The sequence below is a fragment of the Sciurus vulgaris genome (assembly GCF_902686455.1).
Source record: "Sciurus vulgaris genome assembly, chromosome: 1".
Lineage (NCBI taxonomy): Eukaryota > Metazoa > Chordata > Mammalia > Rodentia > Sciuridae > Sciurus > Sciurus vulgaris.
The window spans coordinates 209,490,169-209,513,849 of record NC_136461.1 but is presented as its reverse complement, the minus strand read 5'-3'; the positions used below and the strand labels follow the sequence as shown (position 1 = coordinate 209,513,849).

The 23,681-nt window shown below is 46.1% G+C and overlaps 1 protein-coding gene across 1 annotated transcript in view; it reads left to right on the top strand.

Moving 5' to 3' along the window:
- Nucleotides 1-23,681, top strand: part of TRAPPC9 (trafficking protein particle complex subunit 9) — a 568,317-nt gene that overhangs the window by 107,529 nt on the left and 437,107 nt on the right. Inside the window, exons 11-12 of the mRNA XM_079106933.1 lie at nucleotides 4,977-5,103; nucleotides 12,470-12,615. Of these exons, the coding sequence (XP_078963059.1) occupies nucleotides 4,977-5,103; nucleotides 12,470-12,615 (273 nt within the window). The remainder of the gene's footprint in view (nucleotides 1-4,976; nucleotides 5,104-12,469; nucleotides 12,616-23,681) is intronic.

The following is a 23,681-nucleotide window of genomic DNA, read 5'->3' as shown; positions in this document are numbered from 1 at the left end:
CTCTATCTCTCACCCTGCACAAATCAGCTCAAAGTGGATCAAAGACTTAGACACCAGAACAGAGAACCCTGTACCTAATAGAAGAAAAAGTAGTCTCAAGTCTCCATCACGTTGGCTTAGGACCTGACTTCTTAATAAGACTCCTAAGGCACAAGAACTAAATTAAGAATCAATAATGGGATGTATTCAAACTAAAAAGCTAAGTAACATGAAGAGAGACTTACAGATTGGGAAAAAATCTTTACCACACACACCTCAGATACAGCACTAATCTCCAGGATCTATAAAGGACTCAAAAAACTCAACACCAAAAAACCAAATAACCCAATCCATAACTGGGCTAAGGAACTGAACAGATATGTCACAGAAGAAGAAATATAGTTGATCAACAAACATGAAAAAATGTTCATCATCTCTTGCAATTAGAGAAATGCAAATCAAAACTAAGATTTCATCTCGCTCCAGTCAGAATGACAGTTATCAAGAATGCAAGCAATAGTAAGTGCTGGTGAGGTTGTGGGGAAAAGGTACACTCTCATACATTGCTGGTGGGACTTCAGATTGATGCGACCACTCTCGAAAACAGTGTGGAGATTCCTCAGAAAACTTGGAATGGACCCACCATGTGACCCAGCTATCCCACTCCTTGGTTTATACCCAAAGGACTTAAAATCAGCATACTACAGAGATATAGCCACATCAATGTTTATAGCAGCTCAATTTACAATAGCTGAACTATGGAACCAATCTAGGTGCCCTTCAACAGATGAATGGATAAAGAAAATGTGATGTATATACACAATGGAATATTACCCAGCCTTAAAGAAGAATGAAATTATGGCATTTGCAGGTAAATGGATGGAACTGGAGAATATCATGCTACGTGAAATAAGCCAAGCCCAAAAAACCATAAGCTGAATATTTTCTCTGATAAGTGGATGCTGATTTATAGTGGGGGGTAGGTAGGGAAGAATGAAGGAACTTTGGATTATGCAGAGGGAAGTGAGGGGAAGGGTGGGGCAGTGAGGATGGGAAAAACATTTAAAAATGTTATTTATCAAAAAATAGATCAATGGTGGTGTTGATAGTAAGAGAAAATTTTAAAAAAGGTACTTACAAAACAAAGAGTAATGGGCTGGGTCATGGTTCATGGCGGAGCGTTTGCCTTGCATGTGTGGGGCACTGGCTTCGATCCTCAGCACCACATAAATAAATAAAATAAAAAGTATTGTGTCCATCTACAACTGCAAATTTAAAAAAAAGAATGTAACACAATTAATAAATGTGAAAATGAATTGAACAGACACTTCTCAAAAGAAGAAATACAGATGGCCAACAAATAGATGAAAAAATGTTCAACATCATTAGCAATTAGGGAAATGCCAATCAAAACTACCCTGAGATTTTATCTCATACCAGTCAGAATGGCAGTCATCAAGAACCAACCATGATAAATGCCCGAGAGGATGTGGCGGAAGGGGAACACCCCTGCACGGTTGGTGGGACTGCGAATCAGTCAACCACTGAGGGAATCAGTGTGGAGGTTCCTCAGAAACTAGGCCCGGAGCTACTGAACCACCCAGCTGTCTTACCTTGGTTTCCCTTGAAGAATTCAAGTCGTCCTGGCACAGTGATAGGTGCGTGCCCACGGTTATAGCAGCACGATTCGCAGCAGCCACGTTGTGGAACCAGCCCGCGTGTCCATTAGTGAACGGATGAGGAATGTGTAGTATGTATGCACAAAGGAACTTTATTCAGCCATGAAGAAACGTGAATTGTGTCACGTGCAGAAACCTGGATGGAAGTTGAGACAGTTGTGTTAAGTGAAATAAGTCAAACTCAGAAGGTCAAAGGCCTTGTTTTCGCTTACGAGTGGAGACTGGAGAGGCAAAAGGAAAAGAGAGGTGGAAAGGTGGGGATCTCAGGAAAATCCGAGGGAGATCAGTGGAGGGGCGGTTTAGGGGTCTGAGGCAGGGAGGGCAGGGGCGCTGGGGCAGGAGAGTGGCCAGAGTACCTTGTTACATTGTGTTTGTGTACAAACATGGCGACAAACCCCATCAGTATGTACAACCCTAACACACCAGAGAGAAACGTGGCCGCAGCCAGCTGTGCAGGGATCGTCTGCTGGTGGGGGGAATGAGTAAGGCACCCCACTGGCTGTCCCTGGCTGTACAGGCACTGTTCTCCACCCGGACCACGGCAGGGACGCCACCACTTGTAGCCTCCTGCGGGTGTCGTGTGTGTTAGGATAAACAAACGGTTGATGCGGGAAGCATTCTTCCTGCAGGACAAACCCAGAGTTATGAGTGCAGAGAAACGAGCTGCATAGAGGGCCACCTCGAGTCATCGATGGAGCAGTTGATCTGGGCAGTGGTGTCTGGCTGGTGCTGGAGTCCAGCAGGAGCCCGGCCAGTGGAGCGTGACGGCGGGTGGGCTGTGCTGTGGTCACACACCAGCACCCCACTCCGGATGCCTCGCAGATATCGCCACGGAGACCCCTGGTCGTGTGGAAAAAGAAAGCTGAGAAGCACCTGTTCCCGGGCCCTGCGCAGCCTCCAAAGGCAGTCCTGGCCTCTGGATGCTTTTCCAGCACTGGGGATTGGGCGGGCCTCTGACGGTAAGGACAGTGACAGCCAGGAAAGCGGAGACATCATTGAAAGTTGTCCCCGATCTCCTCGGCTCCCGAGGCAGGTGACTGTCCCTTCTCTACCCGGCAGGTTAGTGTCTGTTTGACGGTGGGCATCCTAGTCATGCTGCCGCAGCAGAGCACCACAGACTGAGCATTTCACACAGCAAAGGTTCCCACAGTCCTAGAGTCTGCCAGTCCAAGGTCAAGGCGCTGGCATCTGGTTGTGCCTCCAACGCTCCGTCCTCACCTGGCAGGAGGCAGAAGGGCCAGACTTCCCCAGCAGACCCTTTCAAATGGCACAGGTCTGTTCCTGCGGGCAAAGCCTGTGTGACTTAAATGCTCCCCCGAGGCCCCACCCCTGACACTGTCCCATGGGGCATGCAGCTCCTAATACGTGAATTTGGGGATGCACTCTAAGCACACGGTGGGTAAAGCAAAAATGTGCTTGGCAGGGTGTCCCCAGGCAGTTGGAGAGGTGCGCCTGGCTGCGACCAAGGAGAAGGAGTGACTGTGGGCCCCCATGGGATCCTCTGTAGGAGGCAGGCAGAGGTAGCTGCAGCACAAGGGGTCCCTGCTGGCGGGCCTGCAGGCCATGCCTCAGCCAGCCGCTCGCCGTGGGCGCTGCTCTCCAGCAAGGTCTTTGCAGCTCACTCAGCCCCTGTGTGGGGCTGACTTCTTGGGTAGCATTAGGCTTCGTTCGTTTTAGCGGCGTTTACTGAGAGTGTACTTGGAACTGGCCTAATTTAGCCTAACAAGACACCTGAACCGCAAGTGCTCTGCCCATCACTAGGCAAATTAGGTAATTTGCATAGCATCAGCTGGAGCCCTTGGGGAGATTTATCGTCTATAAATTGAAAATGATTTGATTATTTAAAGATTTTTTTCATGTTGCGGGTGAGCATTGCTGTCTTGTATTCAGAAGTAGTTCTGTCTACTTTCCTGCCTCCTGCTTCCTGGAGAAAGCGCCTGGACAGAAAATCTCTGTGTGATTAGGGTCAGTCTGTGTGGTTAGGGTTAGGGTTAGGGATCCAGGGGGTTCCCGCCTTAGCCCTCGCTGTGGTTCCCAGCCCGAAGAGAGCTTGGGGTCTCTGTGCAGCCCGTGGCCTTCTCTCTGCCTACTGTCCAGCCTGTCCCTTGCAGCCTCTGATAGTGCCACAGTGGTCATCATTTCAGTTCATCCAGTGCCCTTGTCTGCAGGCCGCTGTTCCTTGATGCAGTGTCCCGGTTGGCCCTGGATGCTTCCTTCTGAGGGCTGAGATGCAGAAGGGCTTAGTGCTTCCCCTCCAGCGGGCGGGGCAGGGAAGGCCACCCTCCACCCAAACCTGGGCCCACGTCACTGTTGATTGTCCCCTCTGCTGCTGTTCTCTTCTAGTTCCTGCCTGCCTTCCACAGTGGCAGCAGGCATGAACCCCTTGTACACACCCATCTCCCCGTCTTTGCTTTTCTTGGTTTTCGTTCTTTTTGTTGTACCAGTAGTGCTCTACCACCGAGTCACATCCCTAACCCTTTTCAATTTATTGTTGAGACAGGGTCTCTCTAAGTTGCCCAGGCTGGCCTCCACCTTGTGATCCTCCTGCCTTTTGGGTCACTGGGGTTACAGGCGTGTGCCATTACACTTGGCCTTTTCTTAATTCTTAAGACGCTGCAGTATGAAGACCACAGACTTAGGGCTGAGTTCACGATCTTAGACAAGCTGCACTCTTTGCTTGGTCTCAGGTTTTTCCTCTGTAATGTGGGAATAGTACTGCCTGCTGTCCCAAGTCATCACCTGAGCATGTGGGGGGCTCTGGACCTCACAGTGCTGGGGTGTTGCAGGGTCTGAGCGTGTGTCCAGAGCCTGCCTGGACAGTGAGCACATATTGTTGTCACTGACCGTATCTGCCCTTCTTCCTTTCCAGTGGAAGGGACGGGGTTGGGGAAGAGAGCAGTCTTACCTCATGAAGCTCTATGTTTGCGTAAAACTGTCAATCTGTGATTATTTGCTCAAGTTATCTGTCATCTAAATAGACTGGGTACTCTTTGGGGACAGGTCCTGGCATTGTCCTTGGTCCTAGTAGTTGCTGAGATGTACTGATTCTGCAGGCCTGCCTGGCTTTCCTGGAGTTGGGTAAGGACTTGTTCTCCTGGATGGCAGCTTGAGGCCTGCAGGGAGCAGCTGCTCAAGGTTATTCATGTAAGTCAGATAAAGGGTCTGCTTAGTTCTCATCTCTGGTAGTCACTGACCCTTATTTCTGCTGTAAGATTGGACTCACGGGACTGGTGTTGATTGCAACAAATAAAAGAAACAAAAACCCCCAGTTTTGCTTTTGTCTAATGAACTTTTATTTTGTTTATATTTTATCTTCAGAGAAAAAAGATGTGACTCAAAGCCTGGAGAGCTACACATCCAAGTGCCCTGGGACCATGGAGCCCATCACTCTCCCCGATGGCCTCATGCTGCCTCCGGTGCCCTTCACCAAGCTGCCCATCGTCAGGTGAGCCGGCCCTGTGCCCAGACAGCAGGGTGCACCTCGTGCCCACTCCTGCCCTGGTCTGGTCGTGCGTGGAGATCAAGGGGAGCTCCGTGTTTGGCTACGAATCTGGCTTATCAGCCTGTGAACCATGCCAGCAGTCCTTGGAAGAGTGAGTGTCGTACGTGAGAAAATCCAGTGGCATCATGTGACTACTGTGGTCCCACGCCTGTCAGATGGCTGAGCTGCCTGCAAATGGGTCTCCTGTGTCCCTGGCTGCACTGCGACCACTGAACTGTGATGGAAACTGGCCTGTCCTGTCCCTCTCCTGCTTCCAGGCATCTCTTTTCTTGGCCTGTGTCCTGCTGATGGCAGTGGGTGGCCCTCTTTTGCTCTGGTGCCTTTGCCAACTTCAGGTTCCATCTGCCAGGTTTCTGGGCCCTGTCCTGCCACTGTGGTGTGAAGTTCAGCACTGCTCACCTCAGTAAGCGGCTGCCACAGTAAGCTGTCCTTGGGTCCCCATCCTGGGGTCTCCTTCCTGTGATCCCTTTCTGTGCCACTGTCTCTCAGAGGGTAGTGAGATTCTAGAAACAGCAGAATGGAAGTGCTGTAGCACAGGGTTCCACAGCAGAAGGCACCAGCCCCCTTGGAAGTGCTGGTTGCTGCTCTTCCCTGGGTCCCGTGGCCTTGCGCTGCCCAGGGAGACCTGGGCCAACTCACAGGCCTGCTGCCTGGGTGACAAGAGCCCCTGGTCTTTCTGGGCTTCAGTTTCCTTATCCCGCTCCTCTCCATTGAGAACTGAAACCCAGGAAGGCTGGGCCGTGGCACACTGCGCTCGGGTGCCAGCTGGGTGTCAGAGAGCCTTGCCGTGCGTGCGTGCAGGCCCCAGGCAGGAAGCCCCATGCTGTGACGTGCTGCTACCTCCTCCCTGATGTGGACAGGAAAGGAAAGGGTCCCTTCTGGGCTTTCCTATGAGCAGGACTTAGAGTGGAATACGTTTGATTTGGGATTAAGGTCATGATTCATTTTTAAAAAAATAAAAGACTAGAAAAACCTTTCTTAATAATTTTTTATCTGCATCATGACTTAGATATTTTTTCAATTCAGAAAGGCTTGCATAATAGGACATTCTGAACTTCCTAGAACTTTCTGGGCTTCTGATGCTAGATCTGGATGTCCGAGCACTCAGGCCTCTTGTCAGTGAAGCTGGGGAAGATTGGTGCTGGCAGGGCTTCCTCCCCTGCAGAGGCCCAGAGACCGTTGGTTGCCGAGGCAGCCACACAGCTGGGTTTGTTCTCCAGCAGCCTCCTCTCCCTTGTTTTCAGACGGGTGTAACGTCTCTTGCAGGGCTGCTTGGCTTCGTTTCAGCTGAGTGATGGGCACGCAGTGTGGAGCATGGTACGTGGCACACACGAGTGCCCAGTCAACCTTTGTTTCTCTCTATATTTTTAGTTGTTGATGGACCTTTATTTTATTTATTTATATGCGCTGCTGAGAATTGAACCCAGAGCCTCACAACTGGAAGGCCAGTGCTCTACCCCTGAGCCACAACCCCAGCCCCCATCTGGGGACTCTTTTATACCCACATTTCAAACACTGCTGTGCCTAAAAATACTGTCATGTTAATATTTTCATCCCTGAGCTGTTTACAAACATGAGATAGAGCAAACTGGGCAGAGAGTAGTGGTTACATTTAGGCAAATACCACTGGGTAAGTCTGCTGTAGGCCCCTCCTTGGCTTCCAAGGTCTTCCCAGCCCTTCCGAGAGCTTTCCTGCCAGCAGCTGGGTCTGCTGGTGTCCTTGTGCTCTTCTGCCACCTGATGTGGTCACAGACTGTTTTCTCCAAGCTGATCTCATGCACTACCCGCTGTCTGTGTCAGCCTGTCCTTTATGGTTTCAGAGACCTTTAGCTGGACAAGTCAGCCTGGATTGTCCCGGTGATGGGTTGACGGAGCATCGTTTATGCCAGGACCCGTGAAGGTCTGGGAAGAACCAGTGCTTGAGCCGTGGTGCCGGAGTCCCGGGGTCAGACCTTTCCACCCAGGGGAGCCCTGCTGCCCCATCTGTGAGCGGGAGCTTGTAGGGAAGATAGGAAAGCCGTGTGGCCGCAGCCTGTGCACCGCCCTTCCCTGCTTTCAGTGTCTGGCCGGGCCTCGGGGCCACCCTGTCTGGCCTTGATTGTGAGCCCCTTGTTTGCTTGGTCCGGCTATCCCCTGCCCCTTGTAGAGACCCATAAGGTAGCTCAGATGTGTGATGGGCTCAGGCCTCATCTGCCCGGAGCACGGCCTCTTCTCTGTCTGCCTGGTGGTGCTTCTTGTCTTATGAGATTAGCTCAAGGGTTACGTCCTCTACGAGGCTTTTTTGAAGGTGCCCAGGTAGCAATGACTGTACCTTCTGTGTAAGTTAGGTGTTACTTCAGCTGTGAAGAGCACTAAACAGTCTGGCTGTGAGTCCAGGAGGAGGTTATTTTTCTTATTTATGAAGAACCTGAGAAAGGTGGCCTCTCTCTGATTCTGCCTTTACCGCACGATTACCAGGTGACTGCAGCTGCTCTAGATAACACACTTGCATCCAAGCCGGAGGAAGGAGGGGGCAGGTTCAGGGAGGGCTCTCCTTTGATAACAGGACAGAAGTGTTCCTGACAGATTCGCTGTGGGTTTCTGCCCCAGTCTCCCCACCCAGAAGTGTGCCGGGTGGCCTCTGGTCATGAGGGAAGCTGAGGCTGCCTGCACAGAGCTCCTCTGGACTGCACAGGCAGCCAAGGAGGAAGGTCAGGACTGGCGTTTGCCTGGCCCGCCCACAGTACCTGCTGCAGCGTCTGCTGTGTCCTGGCCAGCAGCCGTGGAACGTGAGCACACGTCTCTGTGGGCACCCCGTCTTTCTTTTAAGAGCACTCAGAAGAGCTCTTTGTTTGGCCTGGCTCTGGCCTCTGAGCATGCTCAGTGAGCAGAGGGATGTATCCATTCGAGTTCTTTTGTAGCAATGGTTAGAAAACCTGGCCTAGACTATGTAGGCAGAAAGGATTTAGGGCATGTATACTCAAAAGCCCAGGGGAACAGAGGCAGGCTGGGGCGGACACTCACGCAGCCTGGGGGACCTGGTTTCCCTCCCATGGCCATGCCTCTGTACTGTGGGGGACATTAGTTTTCAGCCCCAGGAGGCATCAGAGTGGCAGCAGCAGCTCCAGATGTCATATCCTCTTCCCACAGGGTCCAGGAAAAGAGAGAGGTAGCTTTTGGAGACACCTGTGAAGGAGGCTGTGTCCCCTGGCCCCTCACTGCCTCTCATGGGGTCGTGGACTCAGGTCTAAGTCTAACAGCAAGCTGCCGGGGTGGGGGTGGGGGTGGTGGGCCCGTGTGGTTTTCTAAAGTGAAGCCCAGGAACTGGGGCCCAGGAGGAGGGAAGCAGAGCAGCAAGGGCTGAGTGTGACATGCCCAAGTCCCCTCCCTACTGTGCTGCCCTGGACAGAAAGCCCAGGCTTTGGCCTCCGCACTGTGATGTGGACCATAGAGACATGTCACTGAGTGGCAGCTGCCTTCCTGGGGAAGCACTGAGGAAGTCCCTGGGAGCCAGGTATGATCCTGGCTGTAGGCCACCCCTCATCGTCCCTGGACCTGGGCTCTTCTGACCCAGAGGACCGGTTATATATTCCTGTTTTTTATCAACAAATAGGTTTGTTTTCATTCCAGATTAATTTTTACCCCGATATAATGCTACTTTCTTGTATTTTCCAGGTTTATTTTTGTGCCATTCTCCCGAGTTTTTGCCATTTTGAAATAGGAAGAATTGGAATGCGTGTGATGTCTTGTCCCATGGTCTCTGGACTTCACACTTCCCTCCTCCCGTCAGAGCAAGGTCCTTTTCCTCCACAGGGCTGCCGTGGCTCTCCGTGAGGAGGCTGCCCTGTGTACTCTTGTCCATTTCCCTGTGTGACTTGTGAGGGACACTGCATGCTTCTTTAAGTCTCAGGGAGAAGTGCAGCAGCCACGTCCTGTTTGTGCCTTTCTATAATGTTAGGGAACACAGGTGGGTCCAGCAGTCTTGTGTTCAGATTCTGTGTGCAGTTAGTCCTGGGCACTTCTTGGAGCCCCCGTTTCCTCTGCCCAGGCTGCGGTCAAGGGTACCTCCTTCCCACCTTCCCATGGCGATTGCAGTGAGCGCTGGGCCAGGTGCTCCTGAGCTGTAGCGCTCTCCACAGGCTCAGGTGCCCTGGAGCCCAGGGAGTTGTCCTTCTCTTTACAGCCTCTCCACTCTTACCTTTCAGTCATTCCTTTCTCTAAACATGTTAAATTAAATCAACTGAATTTAGTTCCATCCTCTCACGAGGAATGCTGAAATGTAACTTTCCTCATTTTTGGAAGTTCATATTATCTTTGATGGCAGAAATGGGAAAAGGTGTGATTTCGATATCATCATCAGCAAGAAGCAGCCTGGTTGGTCATGCATCCCTCTGTCCCTCCTGAGCAGATGTGGACCACACTCACGCTGGGGTTGTGTAGTTCCCCCAGAGGATGAGGGGTGTGGTCCTCTGTTGTCTGGCTTGCTCAGTCACATGGTGGGACTTGCAGAGCAGTCGATGCCCAGGCAATAGTGGGCCTTTCTTCAGGAACAAGGCTGCCTGCGAGCGAGGGGGCAGGAGGTGGGCAGCAGAGTTCAGAGCCCTACTCTCAGGCGTCAGAGGAGGGCAGGTGTGCCGGTGCCAGTCAGTGCTGGTGCACAGGGGGGAGCGTGGGCTGCTGAGGGGAGGCAGGTGGAAACCACGCAGGGGCAAGGTTTCTCCTTAGAAACAAGTCTCGGGCTATGTGAATAGGAAATGCCTCCAAGTCCAGTGTCCAGGAATGTGGGCTTCACCAGTTTAATTTGAAAAATCAAGACAGGCTTTGCAAGTCATTCCTGTAGATGCAGGGAGAGTGTTTGAGGGCTCCAGCTCCTGTTGCATTACAGAAAAAGTTGGTTAAATGTGTCTGAAATTATTAGATATAAGCTAATTTACTGTCGGAGATGTCCCAGGTCTGTGATTTTCTTTTTTTTTTTTTTTTTAGAATAGGTGTTTGGAGCCATTTTCTTTTTGATTAGTTTTTGACAGTAAAACCATCTTAGCAAGTTATAGGAAAATCTCACCTGTTCTTCAAGGCCTGGGAGCATGAACTAGGTTCACCCCAAAGTGTTTTTATGTAATCATGATACAGATTAATAAGAAAAATGAGCCAAAATACATCCCTATTTAATTCTACTCCTAAGTTCACTTAATCAAACGTGCCTTGATTGCCCAAAGTGGGCCTGGCCTCAGCTGACCCTTCTGGGCTCAGCAGCGGTCAAGTGTGACCTCAGCCCCCAAGAGGCTGCCAGGCCTAGTGCCAGGCACTGCTTTCCGTAGTTTTAGGAGCTGGCAGACAAAGTAGTAAGAGGTCTTAGTTTATTCCTCATAGAAGTTTCCACAGAAAGAGGAAGAGCGTACATAAAAGCCAACAGAGGAATATCAGGCCGCAGAGTGTTTTGCTGTGGATCTTTCAGAGAACATTTCTGTATGTTTATTGCTTCTTTTTATGGAAAAGTTCATCTGCCATCTCATAGTCTTTTTTTCCTCCTATGTTGTGGATTATTAAAGAAGAAATTGGAATTGAATTTAAGTTTCATTTTCAGTTAACCAAGGAGTCTTTAATTTGCCAGTGGAAATGAGAAGGGCTGAGGACTCATCAATTGTTTTTTTGATGAACATTGATTTCCTTCAACCCAGAAAAGGGATCTGGAGTTAATGAAGGCATTTAAATTAATAAAGATCCAACCTGGCAGCCAGAGTGAGCTTTGAGTTGCTCGGGTGCATTTAAACTTAAACTTTTCAGGTTAATTTTACCATTTGGGGAATCAGTATAGGCACTTATTCAAAAATGGCTGAGAGCTGATCAGGGTGGCACACGCCTGTCATCCCAGCAATTCTGGAGGCTGAGGAGGAAGGTTGTGAGTTCAGGGCTAGTCTGGGCAACTTAGTGAGACCCTGTTTCAAAATAAAAAATAAGGTGGCCGTATAGCTCCTCACGTAGAGTGCCTGACTGTCATGCTGGAGACCCAGGTTCGAGTCCCCAGCCCTCTGTGATTGTGCAAACGCCAAACAAAATAAAAAATAAAAAGGGCTGGGAGTGTAGCCCAGTGGTGGAGCACCCTGTTGCCCCAGGACCTCCCAGCTGAGAGAGGTGGTGATCTCCGGACTCTGTCACATGGTGTCTGTTAGCCAGAGACTGGGCTGTGCCAAGGCAGGGCAGCCAACCCCGAAGCCTCACTGACTGACTGCACAAAACTGTCCACTCACACAGACTTTGTGCGAGTTGGGCTGTTGTCTGGGCAGTTGACCTTATGGACTTGCTCAGTGACCCAGGCCATGCTGTCTTGGTCACCATCTTAACACCTAGCCTCCAGGGCTGCCACGTGATAGGAGAGCTGGAGGCTGGCACATTGCTTTGAAGTGCTGTATCCGGGCCCACAGCCAGAGCTACACAGGTGACCTCACCTTCCTGCAAAGAGGCTGGGAGGCGGGGTGGGAGAGCACGTCCACACAGCCAGTCAGCCAGTGTCCCCACAGACCTCTCAGTGCCCCCACGTCTACCCCTCGTCCTTTCATTCTCAGGCCTAGGAATATTCCAGATCTTAACGCCATCTAGCCTAATGGTGGTAAAGGAGGTCTACACGCAGTGTCTCTCGTCCTCATCAATTCCAGCCGCAGGGTCGGTTTCCTCACTGGTAGTGTGGAGACAAGTGTCAGAGCTCTGAAGCTGTGCAGGGGGTCGTGATGTTAATTGAGAAGGTGCTGATGTCTGAGAACATGCCCCGGTGTGCTCAGGCTCTCTGGATTGGAGGGGCCTCCGTAGATGCTGGATGCTTGGGTTTGGACACGTGCCCCTGTGCTGGTATGAGCAGTCACTCACATGGACAAAGCAGGGGTGCGGTTAGTGTGTGGACCAGGCTCTTGCTCCCACGTGTTCTGGGCAGGCCATCAGGAGAGGGAGACACCGAGAGAAGAGCCACCTCTGCTGAGTAGCCCGCCTGTGCCAGGTCCTCACCCCAGTTCCACGCGCAAGGCTCTGACCCCATCTGCATCTTATGGACAGGAACTCGCGTCTTGGAGAAGGCAAGGCCTTGTCCAGAGGCGTGCAGCTGGCGAACAGGGTGGTGGAGTTTCAGCCTGGCCCTTCTTACTGCAAACCCTGCTTGGGCCCAGGCACAGAGGCTGTGGTACAGCCATCAGCAGCGTTTGGCCGCCTGTCCTGCTGGGTGTGAGTGCCCTCTCTTCCCGCAGCGCGCTTTGGTTTTCTCTCACGTGGTGTTTGGGAAGGTCTGTCCTAAAGCCACGCCACCAAGGCAGTTGATGCGTTTGTGTTCTGTTTGAAATCATAGGCGTGTGAAGCTGCTGAGCCTTCCTGCCAGCCTCCGGCCCCAGAAGATGAAAAGCTTGCTGGGCCAGAGTGTGTCGACCAAGAGCCCCTTCATCTATTCACCCATCATCGCACACAACCGCGGAGAGGAGCGGAGCAAGAAGATAGGTAGGACCTTTGTCCCGCCTTCCCGCAGCACCCGCTCCCGGTTCTCAAGGCTGTTCTGGGATTTTAGGACAGGATTTCAGGCTGGATCATCAGGCCAAGTGTGCGCATGCGCATGAGTGGGTGTGACTTAGATCTGGCTTCTCCGTGTGCTCACTGTGTGCATGCATGCATGTTGGGCCTGTTCACCCATGTGTGCGCATCCATGCCTGCTTTAAGGATGGCTCATCTGTGTGCCCATAGATCTGATATTTGAAAACCTATTTTTTGAAAGGTGATTTTGTGGAGTTACTGGAAACCAGAAAGACTCAGGGCATCACAGAGAGACAGGAGCACATGATGTGCATCTTTTCTGGACTCTGTCCCTCTGACAACCACCAGGATATAACCACGGGGCCACCTTCCTGACCTTCTTTGACCCTAGTCAACTCCTGAAGGCTCAGCCTTGAAACGCCAGCAGCAAACTCAGTTTCCATTCTCTTAATGCTTCACAGTGTAGATCAAGTTTCCACCCATGCCCCCGTGGACCCCTGCCACCTCGTTCAAACCATGGCAGCACTTAAGGATTGTAGGAGATATTCTGCTTTTTTTTTAACTTTTAAATTTATTTTCATTGTAAACAAGTGGGATACTTGTTGTTTCTGTTTGCACATGGAGTAATAGCATACCATTTGCATAATCATACATTTACATAGGGAAATGATGTTTGATTCATTCTGTTATTTTTCCCTTCCCCCAACCCTCCCACCCCTCTTTTCCCTCTATACAGTCCCTCCTTCCTGCATTCTTGCCCCCCTCCCACCCCCCATTATGTATCATCATCCACTTATCAGCAAGATCATTCTTCCTTTGGTTTTTTGAGATTGACTTATCTCACTTAGCATGATATTCTCCAATTTCATCCAGTTGCCTGCAAATGTCATAATTTTATTATTCTTTATAGCTGAGTAATATTCCATTGTATATATATACCACAGTTTCTTTATCCATTCATCAATTGAAGGACATCTAGGTTGGTTCCACAGTCTGGCTATTGTGAATTGAGCAGCTATGAACATTGATGTGGCTGCATCTCTGTAGTATGCTGATTTGAAGTCCTTTGGGTATAGGCCGAGGAGTGGGATAGCTGGGTCAAATGGTGGGTCCATTCCAAGCTTTCTGAGGAATCTCCACACTGCTTTCCAGAGTGGCTGCACTAATTTGCAGCCCCACCAGCAATGTATGAGTGTACCTTTCTCCCCACATCCTCTCCAACACCTATTGTTGCTAGTATTCTTGATAATCACCATTCTAATTGGGGTGAGATGGAATCTTAGGGTGGTTTTGAGTTGCATTTCTCTTATTACTAGAGATGGTGAACATTTTGTCATATGCTTGTTGATTATTTGTAGATCTTCTGTGAAGCGTCTGTTCATATCCTTAGTCCATTTGTTGATTGGGTTATTTGTCTTCTTGGTGTAGAGTTTTTTGAGTTCTTTATAGATTCTGGAGATTAGTGCTCTATCTGAAGTATGATTGGCAAAGATATTCTCCCACTCTGTAGGCTCTTTCTTCGCATTGCTGATAGTTTCCTTTGCTGAGAGAAAGCTTTTTAGTTTGAATCTATCCCAGTGGTTGATTCTTGCTTTTATTTCTTGTGCTATGGGAGTCCTATTAAGGAAGTCTGGTCCTAAGCCAACATGTTGAAGATCTGGACCTACTTTTTCTTCTATAAGATGAAGGGTCTCTGGTCTGATTCCAAGGTCCTTAATCCATTTTGAGTTTAGTTTCGTGCATGGTGAGAGATACGGGTTTAGTTTCATTCTGTTGCATATGGATTTCCAATTCTCCCAGCACCATTTGTTGAAGAGGCTATCTTTTCTCCATTGCATATTTTTGGCCCCTTTGTCTAGTATGAGAAAATTGTATTTATTTGGGTTTGTGTCTGTGTCCTCTATTCTGTACCATTGATCTACCTTTCTATTTTGGTACCAATACCATGCCGTCTTTGTTACTATTGCTTTGTAGTAGAGTTGAAGATCTGGTATTGCAATGCCCCCTGTTTCACTCTTCCTACTAAGGATTGCTATAGCTATTCTGGGTTTCTTATTCTTCCAGATGAATTTCATAATTGCTTGCTCTATTTCTGTAAGGTACATCATTGGGATTTTAATTGGAATTGCATTGAATCTGTATAGCACTTTAGGTAGTATGGCCATTTTGACAATATTAATTCTTCCTATCCAAGAACATGGAAGATCTTTCCATCTTCTAAGGTGTTCTTTAATTTCTTTCTTTAGTGTTGTATAGTTCTCATTGTAGAGGTCTTTCACCTCTTCTGTGAGATTGATTCCCGAGTATTTTATTTTTTTCGAGGCTTTTATGAATGGGGTAGTTTTCCTAATTTCTCTTTCTGAAGATTCATCACTTATGTATAAAAATGCGTTGGATTTATGGGCATTGATCTTGTAACCTGCTACTTTACTGAATTCACTTATGAGTTCTAAGAGTTTTCTGGTGGAATTTCCAGGTTCCTCTAAATATATAATCATGTCATCAGCGAACAGGGATAGTTTGAGTTCTTCTTTTCCAATTCGTATCCCTTTAATTTCTTTGGTTTGTCTAATTGCTCTGGCTAGAGTCTCAAGAACGATGTTGAATAGAAGTGGTGAAAGAGGGCATCCCTGCCTTGTTCCAGTTTTTAGGGGGAATGCTTTCAGTTTTTCACCATTTAGAATGATATTAGCCATGGGCTTAGCATAAATGGCCTTTACAATGTTAAGGAATGTTCCCACTATCCCTATTTTTTCTAGTGTTTTGAGCATGAAGGGGTGCTGTATTTTATCAAATGCTTTTTCTGCATCTATTGAAATAATCATGTGATTCTTGACTTTAAGTCTATTCATATGGTGAATTACGTTTATTGATTTCCGGATGTTGAACCAACCTTGCATCCCTGGGATGAAACCCACTTGATCATGGTGCACTATCTTTTTAATATGTTTTTGTATGCGATTTGCTAAAATTTTGTTGAGAATTTTTGCGTTGATGTTCATTAAGGATATTGGTCTGAAATTTTCTTTCCTTGATGAGTCTCTGTCTGGTTTAGGTATCAGTGTGATATTGGCTTCATAGAATGAGTTTGGGAGGGTTCCCTCCTCTTCTATTTTATGGAATACTTTGAGAAGTATTGGAATGAGCTCTTCTTTAAAGGTTTTGTAGAACTCGGCTGAGAACCCATCTGGTCCCGGACTTTTCTTTATTGGAGGGCTTTTGATGACTTCTTCTATTTCAGTACTTGAAATTGGTCTATTTAAATTGTGTATGTCCTCCTCGTTCAGTTTAGGCAATTCATATATCTCTAGAAACCTGTTGATGTCTTCGAAATTTTCTATTTTGTTGAGGTATAGATTTTCAAAATAGCTTCTAATTATGTTTTGTATTTCAATCCTGTCTGTTGTGATATTTCCTTGTTCATTCCGAATTTTAGTGATTTGCGTTTTCTCTCGTCTTCTCTTTGTTAGTGTGGCTAAAGGTTTATCAATTTTGTTTATTTTTTCGAAGAACCAACTATTTATTTTGTCAATTTTTTGTATTGTTTCTTTTGTTTCAATTTCATTGATTTCAGCTCTGAGTTTAACTATTTCATATCTTCTACTACTTTTGGTGCTGGTCTGTTCTTCTTTTTCTAGGGCTTTGAGCTGTAGTGTTAGGTCGTTTATTTGTTGAGTTTTACTTCTTTTATTAAATGCGCTCCATGAAATAAATTTCCCTCTACGTACTGCTTTCATAGTGTCCCAGAGATTTTGATATGATGTTTCTTTGTTCTCATTTACCTCTAAGAATTTTTTAATTTCCTTCCTAATATCTTCTGTTATCCATTCATCATATAATAGCATATTGTTTAATCTCCAGATGTTAAAATAGTTTCTGTGTTTTACTCTTTCATTTATTTCTAACTTCAATCCATTATGATCTGATAGAATACATGGTAGTGTCTCTATCTTCTTGTATTTGCTAACATTAGCTTTGTGGAATAATATATGGTCTATTTTAGAGAAGGATTCATGTGCTGCTGAGAAGAAAGTGTATTCGCTCTTGGTTGGATGGTATATTCTATAAATGTCCGTTAAGTCTAAATTATTGATTGTGTTATTGAGATCTATGGTTTCTTTGTTCAATTTTTGTCTGGAAGATCTGTCCAGTGGTGAGAGAGGTGTGTTAAAATCACCTAGTATTATTGTGTTATGGTCTATTTGGTTTCTGAAATTGAGAAGGATTTGTTTGACATACATGGATGAGCCACTGTTTGGGGCAGAGATGTTTATGATTGTTATATCTTGCTGATTTATGCTTCCCTTAAGCAGTATGAAATGACCTTCTTTATCCCTTCTGACTAACTTTGGCTTGAAGTCCACATTCTCTGAAATGAGGATGGATACTCCAGCTTTTTTGCTGAGTCCATGTGCATGGTATGTTTTTCCCCATGCTTTCACCTTTAGTCAATGGGTATCTTTTTCTATGAGGTGAGTCTCTTGCAGGCAACATATTGTTGGATCTTTCTTTTTAATCCAATCTGCCAGTCTATGTCTTTTGATTGATGAATTCAGGCCATTAACATTCAGGGTTATTATTGAGATATGATTTGGTTTCCTGGTCATTTGGCTCATTTTTTAAATTTTATTTATTTATTTGTTTGACACAACTTGTTTCCTCCTTTATTTGACAATTCCTTTAGGATAATTCCTCCCTTTGCTGATTTGCTTCTTTGTTTTTCATCTCTTCCTCATGGAATATTTTGCTGAGAATGTTCTGTAATGCTGGCTTTCTTTTTGTAAATTCTTTTAGCTTTTGTTTATCATGGAAGGATTTGATTTCATCGTCAAATTTGAAGGTAAGTTTTGCTGGGTATAAGATTCTTGGTTGGCATCCATTTTCTTTCAGGGCTTGAAAAATGTTGTTCCAGGCCCTTCTAGCTTTTAGGGTCTGGATTGAAAAATCTGCTGATATCCGTATTGGTTTCCCCCTGAATGTAATTTGGTTCTTTTCTCTCACAGCCTTTAAAATTCTGTCTTTATTTTGTATGTTAGGTATTTTCATTATAATGTGCCTTGGTGTGGGTCTGTTGTAATTTTGTGTATTTGGAGTCCTATAAGCCTCTTGAACTTGATTTTCCATTTCATTCTTCAGATTTGGGAAATTTTCTGATATTATTTCATTGAATAAATTGTTCATTCCTTTGGCTTGTTTCTCTAGGCCTTCCTCATTCGCAATAATGCTTAAATTTGGCCTTTTCATGATATCACATAGTTCTTGTAGATTCTCTTCATGGTTTCTTACCATCTTCTCTGTTTGTTGAACTTTGTTTTCAAGGTTAAATATTTTGTCTTCAATGTCTGAGGTTCTGTCTTCCAGGTGTTCTATCCTACTGGATATGCTTTCTATGGAGTTCTTAATTTGGTTTATTGTTTCCTTCATTTCAAGGATTTCTGTTTGGGTTTTTTTCAATATCTCTAACTCTTTATTGAAATGATCTTTTGCTTCCTGTATTTGCTCTTTTAATTGTCGATTGGTGCGATCATTCAATGCCTGCATTTGCTCTTTCATCTCATCATTCAGTGCGTGCATTTGCTCTTTCATCTCATTGTTTGCTTCTCTGATCATTTTAATTATGTACATTCTGAATTTCTTTTCTGTAATTTCTTCTGCCATGCTGTCATTGGGTTTTATTGATGTAACATCTAGATTTGTTTGCAGCATTTTCTTTCCTTGTTTTCTCATATTGTTCAGGTATCAGTGGACCGCTGAGATATTGCAGATTTCCTCTATTGACTTACAATGTCCTTGAAGATTTCTATATATATCCCCCCTTAGCCTTCAGTAGGCTGAAGTCTTGGAGGAAGTTGATAATGCAGTGCTCCACAAGGAAGCTGCCTCTCTAGGAGTGGTGGCCTTCAGGTGGGGTATATTCCCTGCTAGTGGGCAGAGGTGCCTCCACTTGTTGACCAGTGGTCATCCAAAGGGGAACTAGGGTGCGGGCTGAGGCAAGGCCTGTTTGGGCTTGAGTCTCCGGTTTTACCGTCCTTGTGGGGAAACCTCACCCGGTAGGGAAGACTCACCCGGTGGGGAGGTCTCGCTGGTCAGTTCCCTCCTAGACGTTCGCCTCAATTTACAGCTACCGCCTGGGCTGGGCTGCCTTCCTCTGCAAAGTTCCCAGGGGCCCGGCCCTACCTCCTGGGCCTGGGAGCCTCACCCTTCGCAGATGAATCTCCTTAGGCTGCCCCTCCTCAGAGAATGTGCCCGCAGTCCTGGAACCTTCGCTCCGCCCCTAAGCCTGTCTCTGTGTGGCTCTTCCACCCAGAAGCCTCCTAGATCCTGGGACCCTGCTCTGCACCTAATCACCTGGCTATGTGTCCCCTCCTCTGAGCAGCCACCTGGGGCCCCGTACAATCGCTCTGAGTCCCAGAGACCCGCCACACGCCTCTTCCTCCAGACAGCCGCCCAGTATTCCGGTGCGGTCACTAGGAGTCCAAGAAACTCACTGCGTGCCTCCTCCTCCCACCAACCACCCGTAGCCCTGGGCAATCAATCACTCCGAGTCGAAGTGACCCTCCCTGTTCCTCCTCCTTCTCCAGATAACCCCCCCGGGTGTTCAGGAACGGTCGCTCTGAGTGGCTCTGAATCCATGTGACCCGCTGCACGCGTCCTCTGGGCAACCGCCCGGAGCTCTGGTGCAGCCACTCGAGACCAAGCGACCCACCGCGCTTCTCCTCCAGGCAGCCCCCCGTGTTCAGGAGCGGTCGCTTTAAGTCCAAACAACTCACCACTCGCCTCCTCCTCTAAGCAGCCGCCTGGAGTGCTAATGCAGTCACTGCGAGTCCAAACGTCCCGCCGCGCTCCTCCTCCTCCTCCTCCTACTCCTCCGGGCAGGCCCCGGTGTTCAGAAGTGGTCTGAGTCCAAACAGCTCGCCACGCAGCCCCTCCTCTGGCAACCGCCTGTAGCTCTGGTGTAGTCACTCCGAATCCAAGTGGCCGTGCTCCTCCTCCTCCCCCTCAGGGCAGGCCCCGGTGTTCTGAGACCACACAGCTCTCCTCGCCGCTCCTCGCCTGGGCAGCCGCTGGAGCCCCGGTGGTAGCTCCGAGTCCCAGCGCTGTGCTGAGTGGCCTCCTCTCCGATGCTCCCAGTTGTCCGAGTTCACTGCTCCAGCGGGGGGAGGGGCGTCTCGCCGGCAGCTCTACTTCACAACGTTCCCTACGTCCGGGACTACTGCCCCATCCGGGATGCCTCCCCAATGGGAGAGACTCACCCGGCTGCTTTGAGTTGGTCCCAAGTCTCTCAATTTCTCCTCTTTTGAATCCTGAGTCCTGGAGCAACATGAAATGCAGCCACCCTCTAGGCCGCCATCTTGAAACCTCCGTCATTGGGATTTTAATTGGAATTGCATTGAATCTGTAAAGCACTTTGGGTAGTATGGCCATTTTGACAATATTAATTCTGCCTATCCAAGAACATGGGAGATCTTTCCATCTTCTAAGGTCTTCCTCAATTTCTTTCTTCAATGTTTTGTAGTTTTCATTGTAGAGATCTTTTACCTCTTTGGTTACCTTGATTCCCAAGTATTTTATTTTTTTTTGAGGCTATTGCAAATGAAGTTGTTTTCCTCATTTCCCTCTCAGCTGTTTCGTCGCTTGTGTATAAAAATGCTTTAGATTTATGCATGTTGATTTTATAGCCTGCTATTTTGCTGAATTCATTGATGAGGTCTAGAAGTTTTCTGGAGGAGGTTTTTGGATCCTCTAAATATAGAATCATGTCATCAGCAAATAGTGACAGCTTAAGTTCCTCTTTTCCTATTCGTATCACTTTAATTTCTTTGGTCTGCCTAATTGCTCTGGCTAGAGTTTTGAGAACAATGTTGAATAGAAGTGGTGAAAGAGGGCATCCCTGCCTTGTTCCAGTTTTTAAAGGGAATGGTTTCAGTTTTTCTCCATTAAGAATGATGTTGGCCATGGGCTTAGCACAAATAGGCTTTACAATGTTCAGGTATGTTCCTACTATCCCTCTTTTTCTAGTGTTTTGAGCATGAAGGGGTGTTGTATTTTGTCGACGCTTTTTCTGCGTCAATTGAAATAACCATATGATTCTTATCCTTAAGTCTGTTGACATGATGGATTACGTTTATTGATTTAAAGATGTTAAACCATTCTTGCATTCCAGGGATGAACCCCACTTAATATGTTTTTGGATACGGTTTGCCAATATTTTGTTAAGGATCTTTGCATCTATGTTCATCAAGGATATTGGTCTAAAATTTTCTTTCCTTGATGTGTCTTTTCCTGGTTTGGGTATGAGGGTGATATTAGCTTCATAGAATGAGTTCGGTAGGGTACCCTCCTTTTCTATTTCCTGGAATACTTTGAGAAGTATTGGAATGAGATCTTCTTTGAAGGTCTTGTAGAACTCGGCTGAGAATCCGTCTGGTCCTGGGCTTTTCTTGGATGGTAGATTTTTAATGGCTTCTTCTATTTCGTTGCTTGATATTGATCTGTTTAAATTGTGTATGTCCTCCTGGTTCAGTTTGGGAGGAGCATATGTCTCTAGAAATTTGTCAATGTCTTTGGTAGTTTCTATTTTGTTGGAATACAGATGTTCAAAGTAGCTTCTCATTGTGTTATGTATCTCAGTGGTGTCTGTCGTGATATTTCCTTTTTCACCATGAATTTTAGTAATGAGTCTTCTCTCTCCTTCTCTTTGTTAGTGTGACTAATGGTTTTTCTATTTTGTTTACTTTTTCAAAGAACCAACTTCTTGTTTTGTCAATTTTTTGAATAGTTTCTTTTGTTTCAATTTCATTGATTTCAGCTCTGATTTTAATTATTTCCTGTCTTCTACTACTTTTGCTGTTATTCTGTTCTTCTTTTTCTAGGGCTTTGAGCTGTAATGTTAGGTCATTTAGTTGTTGACTTTCCATTCTTTTCTGGAATGCTCTCCATGCAGTGAATTTTCCTCTTAGTACCACTTTCATAGTGTCCCAGAGATTTTGATATATTGTATCATCGTTCTTATTGACCTGTAAGAATTTTTTAATCTCCTCCCTGATGTTTTGTGTTATCCATGTTTCATTCAATAACATATTATTTAGTCTCCAAGTGTTGGAGTAATTTCCCTTTTTTATTTTGTCATTGATTTTTACTCTCAGTCCATTATGATCTGATAGAACACAAGGCAATATCTCTATTTTTTTGCATTTCCTAAGGGCTGCTTTGTGGCATAACATATGGTCTATTTTCGAGAAGGTTCCGTGTGCTGCTGAGAAGAAAGTGAATCCGCTCGTTGATGGATGGAATATTCTATATATGTCTATTAAGTCTAGGTTATTCATTGTGTTATTGAGTTCCATGGCTTCTTTGGTTGGTTTTTGTTTGGAAGATCTATCTAGTGGTGACAGTGGTGCATTAAAGTCACCCAGAATTATTGTGTTGTGGTCTATGTGATTCTTGAACTTGAGAAGGATTTGTTTGATGTACAGGGATGCACCATTGTTTGGGGCAGAAATATTTGGTATCATTATGACTCCCTGATTTATGGTTCCCTTAAGCAGTATGAGATGTCCTTCTTTATCCCTTCTGACTGACTAACTTTGGCTTGAAGTCCACTTTATCTGATGTAAGGATGGAAACCCCTGCTTTTTTACCTAGTCTGTGTGTGTGGCAGGTTTTTTCCTATCCTTTCACCTTTAGTCTTTTTCTATGAGATGAGTCTCTTGCGGGCAACATATTGTTGGGTATTTCTTTTTAATCCATCTGCCAGTCTATGTCTTTTGATTGAGGAGTTTAGGCCATTAACGTTCAGGGTTATTATTGAAAAATGATTTGTATTCCCAGTGATTTGGCTTCTTTTTGGTTTTTAATTTGGCTTGGTTTCTCCTTTGAGTGGTTTTTCTCTAAGGAAGTTCCTCCCTTTGCTGACCTACATTGTTGTTTTTCATTTCCTCCTCATGGAATATTTTGTTGAGAACATTCTGTAGTGCAGGCTTTCTATTTACAAATTCTTTTAACTTTTGTTTATCATGGAAGGATTTTATTTCATCTTCAAATCTGAAGGTTAGTTTTGCTGGGTATAGGATTCTTGGTTGGCAACCATGTTCTTTCAGAGCTTGAAATATGTTGGTCCAGGCACTTCTAGCTTTTAGAGTCTGGGTTGAGAAGTCTGCTGCTATCCGTATTGGTCTCCCCCTATATGTAATCTGATGCTTTTCTCTCGTGGCCTTCAAAAATCCTATCTTTATTTTGAATGTTAGGGATTTTCTATAATGTGCCTTGGTGTGGATCTGTTGTGATTTTGTGCATTTGGTGTTCTATAAGCCTCTTGTATTTGGTTTTCCATTTCATTCTTCAGGTTTGGGAAATTTTCTGATATTATTTCATTGAATAGGTTGTTCATTCCTTTGGTTTGTATCTCTGTGCCTTCCTCAATCCCAATAATTCTTCAATTTGGTCTTTTCATGATGTCCCATAGTTCTTGGAGATTCTGTTCATGATTTCTTACCATGTTCTCTGTTTGGGCAACTTTATTTTCAAGATTAAATATTTTGTCTTCAGTGTCTGAGGTTCTGTCTTCCAAGTGGTCTAGTCTGTTGGTGATGCTTTCCATTGAGTTTTTTATTTGGTTTATTGTCTCCTTCATTTCAAGGATTTCCTTTTGGTTTTTTTGAGAATCTCTATCTCTTTTTTGAAATGATCCTTTGCTTCCTGCAGGTGCTCTTTCAGCTTATAGGTATTATCATTCGTTGCCTGCATTTGCTCTCTTATTTCATCCTTTGCTTTGTGAATCATCTTAATCATGTATAATCTGAAGTCCTTTTCTGACATTTCTTCTGTCATTTCTTCTACTGACATTTCTTCTACATACTGTCATTGGATTCTATTACTATAGAATCTAGATTTGTTTGGATCATTTTATTCCCTTGTTTTTTCATGTTGTTTATGTATCTTCCCTCTAGCAGTGCAGATCTGGAGTATTGCAGATTTCTCTCTATAGGCCTATAGTGGCCCTATAGGTTTCCAAAACTCTTTCTTTAAGGGGAGAT